Raw genomic sequence first — 17325 nt, forward strand, 5'->3', positions numbered from 1 at the left:
AAAACAAAAATCTTAAGTCTTGCAGTTACATAAAGTGTCCACGAGAGGGCACGCCATCTACAGCTCTGAAAGGATGAAGTTTCATTTATCCTGTTTCCGGTTTCGTCACTTCCTCCTCTCTGTCCTTCATCGCTCCTGCTGCAGTGAAACATGGCGAAGTTGAGTAAAGAAACCAAACAGCGGCTCCAGCAGATGTTCCAGTGCGGACAGTTTGTCATCCGGTGGGGTTTTATCCCCACTGTGCTTTACCTTGGTCAGTATCCTAAACAGGAGTCTCTACATTACAGTGGTATGATGGTGTGTTATCATGTTAGCATTAGCATGTCAGACTAAACACATGCAGCCCCGGATGCGTTTGTGTTATTCTAGACTTCAACATGATTTAGTCATTCATGATTACTAGTTAATAAAGCTGCTGGATGAGCTATTTTTAATTTTAACTTCTGTACACCTATATTTAGAAACATTATTCATTCAAAGGCCAATAAACACTTTCATACTCTGTGTGCATGCGCGATCTGCGGGGTCAAAGGTCAAGAGGTATAGACATGTAAACACGACGCTTTTTGTGCTATGCGCTGAGTATTTCAGCGGACTTTTTGTACGATAAAGGTTGACCTAATCTATCTAACATTCCACTATATTGCGAGTGCAACACTCAGACTGCATTCACTCTCTTATACCGGCTTTCAACGAACACGTTTCATTGAATATTTGCGCTTTTATTAGGCCTGTGTCACGGTGTCATTCTGTTACAAACTCAGTACGTGACTGCTACGTACTGAGATGTACCCGTGCTCGATTAGCCATGGACAGAGATGACGTTATTATTGTAAAGTTACATTAGGTTAACTGTTATTTATTGCAATGTACATTATAATCATGTTTTTTTGGAAAATGAATTGGTTACTTTTCGCGTTGAGTTTTATTATAATCAAGTTTATTTTTGGAGAATAAACTATTCCTATTTGTATTGAGATTGCTACATGAGACACTATTACTTATTCAAGTTACTGACTGAGATTGTTAGTCATTGCCACACTGAGCGTGCCATGGGAAATTAGTGAAAGGAAGAATACATTCTTAAAAAGTATATTCTCCAAGAAAATGATCCATTCAGCATTAGCTTTGAAATTAGCAAAACTCACAGCGGAACAAGCAAAAAAATCATTTTCCGGTACTAGGCATGCTCATAATCGATCTCAGTACGAGGTAAACTCAGACCATGACACCGGACTACCGGACTCAAAACGGCACTCACTTTCTTCTTCTTCTTGTGTACACTAGTTAAAATCACTACTCCTCTGTTATTCATGAACCGATCGCGCTGTAATTTGGTCGCTATAATCTATGGATGTGTACGCATCGACGCTCTGAGCCCGATTTTCAATTTGGACGAGGAGTCGCAAAAAATAATGTGCCTGGCATATTCTATTGTTAGCTGAATGTGTGAATAAAATTGATGAATATACATTATAGTATATTGTTTAATATTATAAATAAATGTGAATTAATGGTCGTGGTACTGTGAGATGGTGAAAATACACAGACAAGAACAGAATATAATGTATCGCCTTTTTCTAATGACTAGAATCTGACCATTATTTTGGCCTTTTATCATGCTTAGTACTGGATATCATACCAGTGCAAATTAATATACCTAGAACAATTTATGGAGCCTAAGCAGTGCAGCCAGGACCATACATTTGTCGAAACAACCTCCATTTACTTATTTTGACAAATGAAATGGATTAATTAGTATACCGTACTCTGTAAACTTAATTAAATTTGTCAATTGGCCGTTTATTTAAATAAAGTATTTTCTGATTCTGATTAAGTGAAGCAGCACTGATCGGCCAATTTTCACATTGTTTACAAAATGTGACTATAACCATGAGTCATTGTTGAAACGTCAGGCAAAACCGGAATTTTCTGCTCATGTGCAGCATTAGCTTTCGCAGCTAACTCGGTCTTTCTGCCTTGGAGACTGATGCCACGTTTGCGTGAAACATCTTTAAAGGAATCATTGCTCCAACGGCAAAAAATAATGAAAATCTCTGTCAGATTAATTTCCTACACCGTCAGCCATAGCGAGTTTATCCCTCTTGACCTTTGACCTAATGCAGAACAACTGGACCAGAGCGAGTGTGAAATACTTCCTTTTTCAAATGGATTGCAGTTTTCATCTTAGATTTTTCCAAATTATGATAAATGCCTTCCTTGTGTTCTTAAGATTTTGATTGAGATACTACAAAACAAATAGTATTGTAAACTTTTTTTTAAACTGCTTTTATTTCATTTTTAAACTTCATCTTTTATTTATGTAAATTTAAAAAAAAAACCTTGATTTGGGTTACAGCTTGTTTTCATGGGTGGTTGGTGGGTCCCAAAGTCAGACTAATGGAGCACTTTAGAACTAAAGGATCTAGATTAGAACGCTATCAGTGGCGGTGTGGTGCTTGACGTGTAGCTCCTGCTGCTACATTTGCTTTTTATGACAAACGTCCTCGTTTTTGATCAAGTCTTGCTCTGCTGCATAATTAAATCTTGGTTCCAGAAGATACAATAGTTACCACAGCATTTCATTGGCCAGTGCACATTTAGTTCAAGGCTTGATTTCAGCTAAATGTGGACCTACCCACTATTGGGATATTTTGACAAAAACTCCATAGATGTGTTAAAGTTGAGTAAGTTCAGGCTTCAAATGACGCCGCCCTTAGAAGTGTTGATAGGGAAGTTTAAACTTGCGTAAGTTTGTCCACAGCCGGACTTGTCCTCTTCAAGGGAATGTTCAGTGACATCAGCGTTTACTGAAGTCCTACTTTCACCACTGTGGTTTCTCCTGAGCCCAGATTCTGCTTTCAGGCCTCCTTATTCAGCTCACTCTTTTAATAAGACTTGTGTTGCTGTCATTTATTTATTTTCTAGCCATTTGTAAGAACAGCACAGTTAATACAAAGCTTCTTTTTCTGTTAATGGGGCGACTTCATACATGCGTTTATTTAGTTTAATTGTTGGCTTGACAAAATATTCTCTAGCTTGGCATTGACGTTAATTTTCTCTTTAGAAGAAACTCCCAAATTTATGCTTGAGTGTAACCAGACACTGTTCAATGTTGGGTATTTCAAACATGAGGCTGAGGAGCCAAATTTGGTCCATCGGACGATTTGTTCTTACCCATTGGATGGTTTTAAATTAAAACAAATATTCAGTTCCAATTCATTTATATAGCACAAATTAACAACAATAGTCATCTGGAAGTGCTATCAAAATATAGAATTCTTAAGAAAAAACCCAACGAATCCTGGTCAGAATAAGCTACAATAAGTTATCTTGGGGATCTATAATTTGTATAACTTTAAAGTGTTTTAGAGGGAAAAGACAACAACTGAAATTATAGAAGCACGTTGTGATAAAACCAAGAGATAATCCCAGTTGGTTTTGTTTAGAGAGCCTTGAGCTGTAAATTCTCCATTGAGGTCATATTGAACTGGATTTTCACAACACATCATTTCCTCATGCCAGACTTCACGAGGTTATGAATGAAGCTTAAAAATACCAAAGAAATGAATCTGCTGCCTGGAAAACGTGGAAATAAATTTTCCTGGTAATATCTCAACCTGCTGAGTCACTGTAGATATCTCTTACACAAGCAGACTGTGTGAAACGGATGCAGAATTGCGTCACAAGATTTCATTTTCAGAAAATTACACAACCGATAGATGAAATGGGCTTTTTTGCACATGCAGTGTTGGTTGTGTCAGGCGCCGACTCGACATGAATGAACAAGCAACAATCTATTTTTGCTGACTTATGCATTTACTTTCATTTCGTGGTTTGATTTACAGGTTTCAAACGGGGAGCGGATCCAGGAATGCCTGAACCCACAGTTTTAAGGTGAGCACCGATGCCGTCAGAGGATTCACATATCGTCACATCCTTATGGCTGTTTTGGGAAATGGGTGTGTAAAGAGAGAATTCTGGGATGAAAGCACAACTGCATCTGTCAAACTCTGAGACTGGGAGTGTGTGTGGAGCAGAGTTGGGGTCACTTATAATTGTAGTCACGTAATGAATTACAATTATGACGTAATTGTAATTGAAAAAATTCCTTGCTGTTATAATTGTAATTGAAAGGGGGGGAGGAAGAAAAAGAAAAGAAAAGTAAAAATTAATAGTAATTGTAATTGAGTTCAGATATTAAAGATTAGATGATGGATAATATTTTTTAAAGTATTTTACAGCTGATTTAAGACATGGGTCAAACTGACCTGTTTATCATTAGAGATGCTACGCTATCGCAAGAGGAAGCTTACGTTTTATGGGCTCATTTATTAAGGACACAGTAATTGTGATTGAATTGATTGGAAATTTAGTAATTGAGAACGTAATTGTAGTCGTGATCCTTTTATTTTGATAGAACTTGATTTAAATTGAAAATACATTAAAAACAACATGATTATCAGTTCTATCTCAAAGTGTTTTGTGTTAACAAAGTGTTCATATGTTGTAGTTTACTTTGGGGCTGAAGAAGTCGATCCATCAGCCTCATCCAATCCATGCGACCAAGTCATCAGAAGGCCAGGCAGAAAACCAAGCTGTCCATGTAACCCAATGAGATCTTCATCAGTGTCTGGAGCGAGTCACTCACAGGAATTGTACGTTGCTGTTAATGATGTGTAGTAAGGACTGGAGCATGGAGCAATGACGGTGTTTTTGTTACATGTGACGCTGATGTTTGTTAGTCCTTTTTTATTTGTAAGACGAGAATAAATGTTCAAAAAACCAAACATTTGTTTTTTCTTGGTCTGGCAAGGAATGGATTAAAAGTTTTGAAATTCCTCAAAACATAACCATGAGGTCACACAGTGCCTATCACAAGTATTCACTCAATTATTGCTTTAATAAATAAATCAAGGTAAAATAAAATATGCTTTTTTCAAAACAAAAATGTATTGGAAACAACTGTTCAATGTCAAAACAGAAACAGGCTTCTATAAAGTAATGTCAATTAATAAAAAACATAAGAAAAATAATTGTTTGCATAATTATTCACCCCCTTTTAAATGTACTGGTCTAAATTAATGACGGTCAATCTCATTGTTGAAAGGTCTCACAATTATTGAAATGAGGCTAACATTACACCATGAAGACAAAAGAACACCCCAAGCAGCTCAGGGAAAATGTTATTGAAAAGTATATATATGGATACAAAAAAAAAAGCAAGGTACTGAACATCCTCTGGAGTTCAGTGAAATCAATTATCAAGAAGTGGAAGGAAAATGACACGTGTAAATCTGTCAAGATCAGGACGTCCTCGTAAGCTGAGTGACTGTGCAAGTAGGAGAGTAGTGAGAGAAGACACCTATGACTACTCTAAATAAAAAGGAGTTACAAGTTTCAGCTGCCAAATCAGAAGAGGGGAGAGTCTGTGCATATAGCGACTTGCCCTGGTTCTTCACTGATTAAAGCTTTATGGTAGAGTGGCAATGAGGAAGCCACTGTTGAATAATACTCATTAGATTTTAAGTTCACTAACAGGCATTTGGAAGACTCCATGGCCAAATGGAAGAAAGATCTTTGGTCTGATGGGACCAAAATTGAGGTTTTTGGCCATCAGACAAGACGTTACTGTATGTCACCAAAAACACACCATCCCCACTGTGAAGCATGGGCGTGGCAGCATCATGCTGTGGGGATGTTTCTCAGCCGCTGGCCCTGGAAGGCTCGTAAAGGTAGATGGTAAAATGAATGCTGCAAAATACACTGAAATCTTGCGGGAAAATCTTACAGTTTGCAAGAGAACTACGTCTACGTAGTTGACGTTACTTTGTAGAGGTCTGTTTCTGTTTTGAGATTAAACTGTTATTTCTAATACATTTTTGTGTGAAAAAAGCACATTTTCTTTTAACTTGATTTATTTATTAAAGCAATAAAAAGGTAAATCATCCAAGGGGGTGAATACTTATGATAGGCACTGTATATTGATTCATTATCTACATGAAGTTTTGTAAATTTTCCATTCTTGGTTGAGAATAACACAGAGGTCAGGATTTCTGAGTCTTGATTGGAAAAGGATTGTGTCTAAAATGATATTAACGACACATTTTACTCTTGCATCCCAACCCACGGGCTGAGAACTTCTAATTATATAAAGATTGTTGGATATATTTATGTCCCTTTGATCAAACTAGAAAAACACACACAGGGTTATTGCTCCGTAAAAAATAATATATTTATTGTGTAAACAGTGCAGGTCAGTATTCAGTTACAAACCCATCACACTATAAATAAGTTATAAATATAGAAATACTTAAATACAAACAATAAATAACTTATTAAATATGGATAGAAATGGCACACTACGATCACAATTCCAACGCACTGGCACTAGACCTTCTCCCGTTTGTGGATGGCCCTCTTTCCGTCAGCGAGAAACTTCCTGAGGTGGTGCAGGATGCCGTGTGCGGCCATCTTTCTGTAGAAAACATCAGCAGGTTTGTCGTAGTCCTTCAGTAGCTGTTCCTCCTGGTTGCTGGTCGGGGCCGTGACCTGATCGCTGTGTGTCATCTGCAGTCAGAGGGGAAAGGAGCGCCTTTAGCTCACATCGTGGTACAAGCAGAAACAATGATCATCAGAATGTCATTCATTTCACTTCTATTGGCCTTACGTGCTCTTTGATCAGCGGAATGAGGACTTTGCTGTAGGATTTGGCTGCAGACAGCAGACTGTTGTTGGGATATTCCTTTTCCACATGCTTTAGGAAAACCATGTAGACCATGAGGCCCTCAGCCAGTCTTTGGAAACAAGCCTCCTGCACAGAGCAGAGTGGACATTCTATCAGGGCTTCAAAAACATCGTCGTCATCATTGTTCTATACACTTGCTTTATTGTGTGTGTGTGTGTAAGAAGATGGAAAGAAATGCAATATGTCACCTTGCTTAAATTGGATTCAGGGCACTTCACGGGGAACGATGGGGATTTGAAGCTCTCCAGGATGATTGCGTCTTGTTTGAATTCATCTTCAAACTGCAGAAGAAAAATGATAGCAGAGATATAAGGTCTATAGGTGCATGTGTGGGTTCTGTTTATGCAGCACAGTACATCCCACAATCACCGTGATGATACAGTAAGTTGGGTTAGACCACTATCAACCAGTCCATAGTGGGAATGAACCATATACTCAAACTGTTTTTTGGCTCAAATACCCCCTTTTCTCTTATTTTGGAATCCAAGTATACAAGCTTTGTCCGACTACAATATTTTGCTTAGAAAACTATTGAAAAACAACTATAGAGCATAATGATGGAATGAACAAGTGATAACGCACATTTTAAATAATCTCATTTTGTGGTTTCCAACCTTTTTTGGATCATTTTGATGTCAGAAATTTCTGGCAACTAGAATTAGCTCATATATATATATATATATATATATATATATATTTTTTTTTTTTTTTTTTACTGCATTTTATTTGAAAAATGTGAAATTGTGAAATTTTATATTTCACAAAGGGAAAGTATAGAAATATAGTTGTTCTATGATTGGGTGTTGTTTTAATGTTTTAAAAAAAAAACTATAATAATTTAAAAATTAAAAAATCTATTTGACATTTTTTTTTAAACTTCAGGCGACCCCATCGAGGTCCCGACACCGAGGTTGGAAAAAAAACTGATTTAGTGGCTCCTGAATAGATTCATTTTTATAGTTTTTATCATTTCCTGTCACCAAGATTGCCACCTTATTTGTTGTTTCCACTCAAGTACTCCCTGTAGTGCCATCGCGTGTCCCTAAGAGGTACACGTGCCCCCATTTGAGAAACATGGCTCTAAGACAAGTAAAACAGCAATGCCTCTTGTGCTAAACTTTTCCATATGAAGACAGTGAAGCTCATACCTGTGCCTTGTGCAGGTGGGCTACATCAGCCAGAGCCTTCCAGGTTTTGAGCAGGTCAGAGGTCTTCACCTCCCCCTCCTCCTCACCTTCCAGACCGTGGACAGGAGCTCCAGGTGTGCACAGCAGCAGAGCAGCCAGCACTGCTGTGCAGAGGAGAAGGTCTGCTCACAGAAAGAAAACCAACATGAATGAATAGTTGAGTAAAAGTTAAGAAGTAGTTAAAGAGGAAGTCACTTACTGAGTTTAGAGATCATGTTGGGGGCAGTTTCCTGTGATTCCGAAGGCTGTCAGAGCCAAAGCTTGTTAGTTTTACTTTGTTTTGGGCCCTCCTTTAAATAGTCATATTAGAACGAGGGATTTCCTAAACCCTCCCTTTCACTTGCACAAAATTTCTGATTTGCATGATTCATCCGGTCTTGCATTTCCTGCTAGATAATAAAGACAGATACTGTAGTACTACTGTATTACAAGTTTTTAGTTTTACCTTTCTAATGCCAGTTGTATTATACTTATTGTATTGGATTAGTCCTTTACAATTTGTAAAAAGTGGTGTTTCATACACATTGCATATATTTGTATTTATTATATTCATATTTTTGTGTCTTTTTAGGTCTTTGATGTCTTTGATTTATCCCATATTGTATTCTTTATGTTGGTTTATAATGCTTTATTGGTCAAGCTTGAATTCATTGATACACAATTTGTGTACATAGTGTTAATGCTTAGTATTATTTATTTCTATTGTATTTCTTCTTCCTTTCTTTAATTAATGTATACTTGCTAATAGCGTTTTTTTTTTTTTGTTTTTTTTTTGCTATTGATGCTGTTTATATTTCCTGTTTCCTGTTTTTTGGAGCTGCTGCAGCATCCAAATGTCTCCCAATAAAGTTTATCCTTATCCTTAATGGTAACACTACATTATTTCTCCCTTTTGGAACGCTGGTATCTAAAACGTAAAGTCCACTAAGCCCTTTCTTTTTAACCCCTAAAGGCAGGTGATCACTCTTACTGGGACAAAAGCAGATCTAACAACATCCAATAATATCACAGGGATTTCCCTGTGATATTATTAGTCCAGAGATTAAAAAAATCTTGCAAAAAAGCTCATTTGCTTAAAGCAAAGTTGGGGAAACACCAGTGTCATATCTATAAAAAGGACATGTTTGTCTATACATCATGACACGTTTCCTTCATACTGATCTTAAATCAGTATAAAAAGGTACAAATAATGGATTTATAAATCGATTGAAGAAGAGAAAGTGATATTGTTACAGTGAACATTCCTGGTAGCTAGGATAGGTAAATATTCTGTGTTAGTCACAAGTTAGATAGCTGACTAAAAATGTAACGTGTAAACTCTTGTTTGGACAGGAAGAGTTTAGAGGCAGGACTAGACTCAGCACTGAGATCAAAACGCAAACAACACTGATGATGATGATGATGATGATGATGATGATGATGATGATGATGATGATGATGATGATGATGATGATGATGATGATGACGATGATAGGGTTTACATCATTTACACAAGAGCAAAAATTCACATGACCACTGTATGCCAGTGCAGTAAAAGTGGAAGTAATCACCTTCCAGTATTCTGTCTTCATCAGCATTTTTTTTTAATTTCACAATGACAACAAACGTAGGCTTGCAATGCAGTGAATCACAGACACGTGTGTGTGGTGTGTGGTGTGTGTGTGTGTGTGTGTGTGTGTTGTGTGTTACTCTAATGTAATCTAACGTCTTACTATTCCCAAACCAGTAATCAGTTTAAAGTTCTCCAAATCACCACTATTTACGGTTTTTAGACAAAAAATTGACAAGTAAAAAAACATTGTCTTTAATATTTAAAAAAAATAATGTTTCACATCATTTACATTGATGTCCACCCCATATATCATTACGTACAACCAGTACAAGATGAAACCTTGTCTGTAGTGGTAGCATTTCAGAGCATGGAGGAGGAACAAGTGCATCATAGTGTATCATGTTTTTCCAGCAGTCTGTGCCTTCTCCTCGCCCTCCGAGGGCTCTCTTTTCTGTTTCAGGTGTCTTGATGTTGGAGGATAGACTGATCATTGGTTCATGACTCAGCTAGTCTGGAACAGTCTGGATCTTGTTGGGTTTTTTCTTTCTACTTAAGATGCACTTCCTATAACAGTGTTTCTCAAATGGGGGTACGCGATGGCACTACAGGAGAAAAAGTGAGAAAAAGTAGAAAATTAACAAATAAAGGGACAATCTTGGTCCCACCCCAGGCGTGAGATGACCGGAATGATTTTAAAAAAAAAACTACAAGTAATCAATCTTTTCAGGAGCCACTAAATCTGTGTTTTTCAAGCCTGGGGTCGCCTGAAATTCCTGAAAATGTAAAATAAAATTGAATTTTTTAAATTATTGTTTTGTTTTTTTTCAATTAAAACAATACACTATCTCAAACAACTGTATTTCTATACTTTCACTTTGTGAAATATACATCTAGTTCAACTAAAAAGCAGTTTTTTTTACTTATTTACAAAATGAGACTAATTAAAATGTGTGTTATCTTATCACTCGTTCATTCCATTATTATGCTCTAGAGTTGCTTTTTTAATAGTATTCTGAGCAAAATGTTGCAGATGGACAAAGGGGGCACTTGGATACAGAAATAAGAGAAATTGGGTACTTGAGCCAAAAAGTTTGAGAACCACTGTCCTATGAAATGAACATTGGAAAAACATTTGTAGTTTGAGGCGGTGGAGGGTGTTGTTGGCAGCTGCTGAATGTAACTAATAAAGTAACTTGTAATCTAACTTACTTTCAGAATCAAGTAATCCGTAAAGTAATTGAGCTACTTTTTAAAGGAGTAATAAGTTGTCATGGTAACTGTGGCAGCACTGCCCATGATGCAGATGCTTTCTGAGAAAACTTTCTTGATATCTATAAATCAACATTGATCATCACACCATCTCAGGCCAAACTCACACAAACACACCCGACATCTCACTCAAATTAACATAAATTGTTTCAGTGCGTCAGAGAAAACTGAATTCTGGAGTTTTCGTTCCATTTTAGAAGCATTATCTCACTCAATCAGTTCGGTTTCAACAGATTTTCTCTCCTTTTTTCTTGCAACATCCTGATTATAGTCTCATGTGCTTCTTTTTAACGTTACACTGAAATGTTTCAGCTTTTAAAAATACTTCTTTGTTCTTTTTTCTCTCTCTAGGGGATGCCACAGTAGAATATCTTTGTCAAATCCCCTTTGTTTCCTTTCCTCTATCCTTCTTCTTCTTCTTCTTCTTCTCGTCTTGCCGGGCAAATACATTTCTATACATTTGAGGGTCTCTGGAGGTGTTGCCTCATGGGACAGTTTCACTTTGGTACAATCCAAAGATTTAGGAGAATACATCCATTGAAATGTTTTAATTATTCAGGTTTTCAGAATCTTAGTTAGGCTTGGTTGTAAATATCCTGCTCAGTTCCTTTTATTTTGGCTTTTATTTCTGCTTTTTTTTTAAAAAATGTTGCAGACCACAAAATTTTTACCAACAATCCCTGATTAAGCAGCACAGGAAATGGTCACTGAGAATGTTAAATCTATTGACGACATTTAAAAAAAAAAAAAAAAAAGTGATAATAACTAGATTCTGACAAAAAAAAAATCACATGCTGACGAAAACCATTTCAAAACATATTTATATTTTCATCGACTAATAAAAACTTAACTATCATGTTGTCACATGGATGGAACGGAATCTAATCAGATTCAAAACTCTTAGGCATTGATCACATCAAATATGTCTGTGTATTTAATATCATCCCATATCAGGTTGATCAATGATGAATGAAGTTTTGAAATAAAATGCACAAACTCAATTTATATGTTGGTACTTCAATTAAAAATGACTAAACAATTTATGCAATACTATGCTCCTATAGGCGAAAAGGACACCATGCAATTTTTAAACATTTTTTTTAAAATAAAATCAATCATTTTAAATTAAGGACAGAGTGGGAATGTCTGTTTTTGACTAAAAAAAACAACAAAAAAAAAACAAAAAAAAAACAAAAAAACAAACCAAACTAAAGTGCTTGCGTCATGATTTTGGTGAAATTCAGAACTATCCCAAATAAAAAAAAACCTGATTATCTACAACAGTTAAATTCCACAATTTATTAATAAGGGGAAGGACAGTCACTCTGACAAATACTGATCATGACCTAACAGCATACATATGGAGGTGTCTTTATTATTTAATCAAAAGATACATTTTCAATCAAATGGTGTTTTTATGACAGAAAGAGCAAAAAAATTAAAAAATTAAAAGAAATACAGAAATATAATGAAAACTTTATATCCATAATTAGGTCTGAAGTTGTTGAAAAGATCTGATGAAAAAAAAGTGGGGGAAAAATATTTGTATATGACATTTTTATGACAGTTTTATGGAGGCTACCGTAACTCAAAGAGTGTAACTTTTTTTTAAAGGTGCCCCGAGGGTTTAAAAAAAGTATAAAATGATGGATGGATGGATGGATGGATGGATGGATGGATGGATGGATGGATATAAGATAAATCATATTTATGTAGAACTTGTCATGTTGCAGTTTAATAAAGCTGCCACTAGAGGGCACCCACACTTGGTTTTTGACACGGTTTTACCGCCTAAAAGAAACCCTGAAGCATTTACGCCAAAATAATTATAATTAAATAGAAAAACTGACAGGGTTTAAATTTAGCTTTAGGCTATGTTTGAAAATAAGTTCATGTTTAGTTGAGGGATTAAGTTTAAAAATATATACTTTTTTAAAAAATTTTTTTTTATATATATATATATAAATTTGGCTTGCGTGAAGTAAAATGATGGAGTCTACACTTTGAAAAAAGAGGAATTATCACTTAAAATGTAAGGAAATTCTGCAAGGGGAAAAAGTAGGATATATAAGTTGTGCGATTGTTGCACATTTCACTGAATTTGAGGACATTTAAAATTTTACAGGCGGAGAAATCTCTACACACGTTTAATTCTGCATTTTAAACTACCTATGAGACCTTAACTCACTAAGCAGCTTTTCATTATAATAATAATTAATATTAATAGAACTTTATAAACAATGTCCCTGTTGTTTTGTTGAGGTGACCAAATGGAGACGTTTAGAAGAACACTATGTGCTCTGCTGCAGGAATTTGGCCCTTTATCATGACAATATACCTGGTTAGTGTGCAGCCACCTATAGAAAGTATTTAATGTAAGAGTTGTTCTAAAATTCTACAATAAATCCAACCAAACAACAAAAAAAAAAAGAAGAATAAGGAGAAGTTTTCTCTCCAACATAGCGGCTTGTCATATATCCTTCTTCTTTTCAGTCTTTACATCAAACAGAATCCAGTGCTCCCTCCTCCCTTTATTCTGTTTTTACTTCTGCTGTTCTTTTTGTTTTATTTTCCTTGAATGAAGAACGCCATATAAAATGGAAGGAATTGTATCTTTGCTTGGTTTGCCACAGGCTCTAGTTCAATATTTAATCAAGAGCACATTTGTTTGAAACAAGCTCAGACTATGTGTATGGGTGATAAAGAGAGATGTCTGTGTGTGTGTGTGTGTGTGTGTGTGTGTGTGTGTGTGTGTGTGTGTGTGTGTGTGTGTGCACAGCACTGTATTTGTATTCAGGGGATGGTTGGGGATGAAGATAGAGGCCTGTGGCTCCATGTGCATATAGGGAGAGTTTTGGTTCTCTCTCCAGTCCTATGGTAATTGGTTCACTATCTATCCTTTCCCGCTTTGACCTTCTTCATTCTCTCCCTCCTCTCTTCCTTCAACCCTCTCTTTTAGTCTTATACCCTCCCCCTGCTTCCTTTCCCCCTGCATCATCACATATTCATCACGTTGTAATGTAATGTACACAAGTGTGTGTGTGTTTTTTTTTTTATTCAGCTGCTTTGTGATCAGGCTTGTTTTATTTTTTGCTGTGTGTGCACACGTGTCTCTGTGTGCATGTATCAGTGACAGGTCCCAGTGTACCCCCACCTCCTCCTCCAAGGACAACACATCAGGACATTTTATCATCTTCCAGACTCTGCACTAAAAAGCCCAAAGTCCTTCTGTTGTTTTTCTTCATCAGAAATTCAGGTGCAGGGTTTTCTTCTTTTAAAAAAAAAAAAAAAAAGTTCTTGTTATTCTCATTGTCAGAAATTTGCCTCAAATTCTCCTCATTTTCTAACGACATAAAATGTGTGGCAGGCAGCACAGCGGTGTTTGCATCTCTGCACTTGTTGGGAATCCTGAGGTGAACTGAGGAGTTTGCGTGTTATCTCCTATAGTCTTCAAATATACGTATGTCATGGTTAATGGAGTCTGGAAATTGCCTGTAGACGAATAAATGCATTAAATCATATTAAAAAGAAACATCATACATTATTCAGCTACAGGGTCATAGTTTATCTCAATGTTGACTGTCATTGGGGATCATCAAGAGAACATAAATAGACACAATGATTAATGTACAGTATATAAAACTTAAAAAATAATTATATTTCTGCAATAGTTTTACATTTCATACAGTGCCAATATCTATATTTCTGCTATAGTTTACTTCATACTGTGTTCTATTTTCATATTTTTGTAATAGTTTACATTTCATACTGTGCAAGTATTTATCTTGTATTTCTGCTAAATCTATTCATAATTTACTATGCTGCTATACCTGCAAATAACATAACATAACATAACATAACATAACATAACATAACATAACATAACATAACATAACATAACATAACATAACATAACATAACATAACATAACATAACATAACATAACATAACATAACATAGCCCATCTTAGAGTTACGTTTTATATTCTTCTGTGAGCACTTTAAGGTGAAGCCAAATCATTTTGTTGTACACTTATATAATGACAATAAAGGCATTCTATTCTGCTTTTATCAAAGTGTGGGTTGCGGACCACAAGGGGTCAGTAAGCTCCCCCTAGTGGTCCGTGAGGTGATATTACATTTATTACCTCTTATTCTCACCAGTGTTTGTTTGTTTGTTAGCAGGATTACGTCAAAAAACATTTAATGATTCTAATGAAATGTTAACCAAAGGTAGACGTTACACAATTAAGATTCCATTACATTTTGGAGAGAATCTGTATCAATATGATTCTGGATCACTTTCAAAAAATGTCATTCAATAATGTGTACCTCTGTTTGTAATTGATCGATCTTTATGAAATTTTACTCAGTTATGTCTTTTCGATCTGATCCAGATTGTGCATTTCATCAAGATTTATTAAAAAAAAAAGGCGGTGCTTATTTTGGTGCTTGCGTGCATGTGCACTTGTCTAAAGGTTATTTTTTTATTTATTTTTTTTTAACTAACAGTAAATTAAATGTACTAGTTTTAGATTTTAAAATACTAAATATTGTAAACATTGGGATGTCCCGAGACAACTTTTTCACTTCCGATCCGATAACAATATTGCAGCCTTGTGCATTGACCGATACTGATATGAATCCGATACGATAACAGCACGAATCATACATACTTTTATGACTTATTTTATAGTGTGGAGTGTTAGAAAAGGCTCGATCAAGTGATGTTACTCAAACAGAGAACAATAGTCAGCAAGGTATTAGATGTGAAAAAAAGTGAATTTTTATATGTTTATTAGGGGTGTCCCGATCCGATATTGATATTGGACATTGATTCGATATCAGCCAGAAAACAAATATCGGATTTTATCGGACTGCATTTAAAATCACCGATATAAGCTCTCCGATAAATTTCAGCTCCAACACATCTATCCATAGGTGATTGTGGTTCACACTCCAACAATGTAACCTATTGTTGCTGACTATTGTTCCATGTTTGAGTAACATCACTTAATCAAGCCTTTTCTAACGTTCCACACTATAAAATAAGTCATAAAAGTATGATTTGTGCTGATATCGGAACAATATCGGTATCGGCCGATACGCCAGGCAGGTATCATATCGGAAGCGAAAAAGTTGTATCGCAACATCCCTAGTAGGTACGAGGAAAAACTGACCCATTTATTATTAAACAATTGGTTTCATACATTTTTACCTTCAACACAATATCTACAGTATTCTACAATTGAATAAAATACTTGATCATATCGGTTATGATATCGGAGATTTTAGATGCAGTCCGATAAAATCCGATATTTGTTTTCTGGCTGATATCGGACCGATATCAATATCAATATCGGATCGGGACACCCCTAATAAACATATAAAAATTCACTTTTTTTGAACTGGCTGCTCATATGGTCTGTTAATATTTGTTTCTTGGGTTAAGAAACACTGATATTGGCCTTTTTTGTCTCAATAGATACAATATATATACAAAATAATATCATAGCAAATTAAGTTCTATTTGATTATGTGCATCACACAAACTGTACATGAGATTAAACCTCATTCATTTAAAGCTCTAATCTCTGTCATCCACAACCAAATACTCAAACATCGTGAATAAACTAAACAAAGTTATCTTTACGGTCACTTAATAAGGAGCCTCCTCGTCATAAGAGATGACAAATAAAACCCTCATAATAAAGCAGTGTTGTGTGGAAACTCTTGAGTGTATGCATTGTGTTTTTCAGCTGCCCTATTATCTCTGACTGCGATAGCGTTGGCATAATCCCAGGCCCTGAATGAAGGCAATTATACGAGATTACAAGTCTTATCGAGATGCCGACTCAACATCTGATTTATTCAACTGAACCCTCTGCACTGGAGCTGAACTCGGCTCAGCTGGGTGTCAAAGAGGAGCACCAGGCTCAGATCTGCTTGGAGCTCTGAATTCAAATGAATTCCTTTTCATATTTATTTGAATATCAAATTAGTGGATGTATACTTCCAGTTCCAGAGGAGGTTGTGTTCTTTAGCTTTTATCTTCTTAGTCTCATTAATCTTCAGTTTTCAAAGCCACAACAAGTAATTCATTTTTTTTTTTTTTTTATTGATTACACATACTGTAGGTTTTATTTATTTTTATTTATTCAGTTCATTTCCGACATGGTTGCAATCACAGAAATTCATTTTGACATTCAGAGCAAAATCACATCATTGTTTTTTTGTTTTTTTTGTTTTGTTTTTTGTCCTTTTGCATGCCGGAAAGGGCGACGGAAAAAAGCATTATGCTTATCCAGATCCGTCCCCTGATTTGAACACAGATAATTTTACATCAAACCTCGTTTCTTCCCTTGTCAAACATAATTTCATCATTAACGTTTTTTTTTTGTTTTTGTCCTTTTTTATGTGATGCGTTCTCGTCTACAGTCATTGTTCCTGTTGTTACTCCTCCTCACTGTCCTTTTTTTCCGTATCTCCTCTAGGTTGCTTGGGGAAATTGAATTCAAATCTTACTAAGAAGAAGAAAGAGAACGTCACAACTTTTTTTCAAATCATTTC

The 17325-nt window shown here is 35.7% G+C and overlaps 2 protein-coding genes across 2 annotated transcripts; one reads left to right on the plus strand and one right to left on the minus strand.

Moving 5' to 3' along the window:
* The first annotated feature begins 104 nt into the window (after positions 1–104).
* tomm7 (translocase of outer mitochondrial membrane 7 homolog (yeast)) lies at positions 105–4790 on the plus strand. Its single transcript, XM_028461455.1, has 3 exons — positions 105–253; positions 3849–3897; positions 4514–4790. Exons 1-3 carry the CDS (start codon positions 151–153, stop codon positions 4527–4529), a joined length of 168 nt encoding a protein of 55 aa, XP_028317256.1. The 5' UTR covers positions 105–150; the 3' UTR covers positions 4530–4790.
* A 1600-nt stretch (positions 4791–6390) lies between these two features.
* LOC114472599 (interleukin-6-like) lies at positions 6391–8150 on the minus strand. Its single transcript, XM_028461914.1, has 5 exons — positions 8135–8150; positions 7897–8057; positions 6937–7029; positions 6671–6814; positions 6391–6570 (listed from the first exon to the last, which is right to left on the minus strand). Exons 1-5 carry the CDS (start codon positions 8148–8150, stop codon positions 6391–6393), a joined length of 594 nt encoding a protein of 197 aa, XP_028317715.1.
* Between the last annotated feature and the right edge of the window lie 9175 nt (positions 8151–17325).

Source organism: Gouania willdenowi, chromosome 11 (genome assembly GCF_900634775.1).
Source record: "Gouania willdenowi chromosome 11, fGouWil2.1, whole genome shotgun sequence".
Classification (NCBI taxonomy): Eukaryota; Metazoa; Chordata; class Actinopteri; order Blenniiformes; family Gobiesocidae; genus Gouania; species Gouania willdenowi.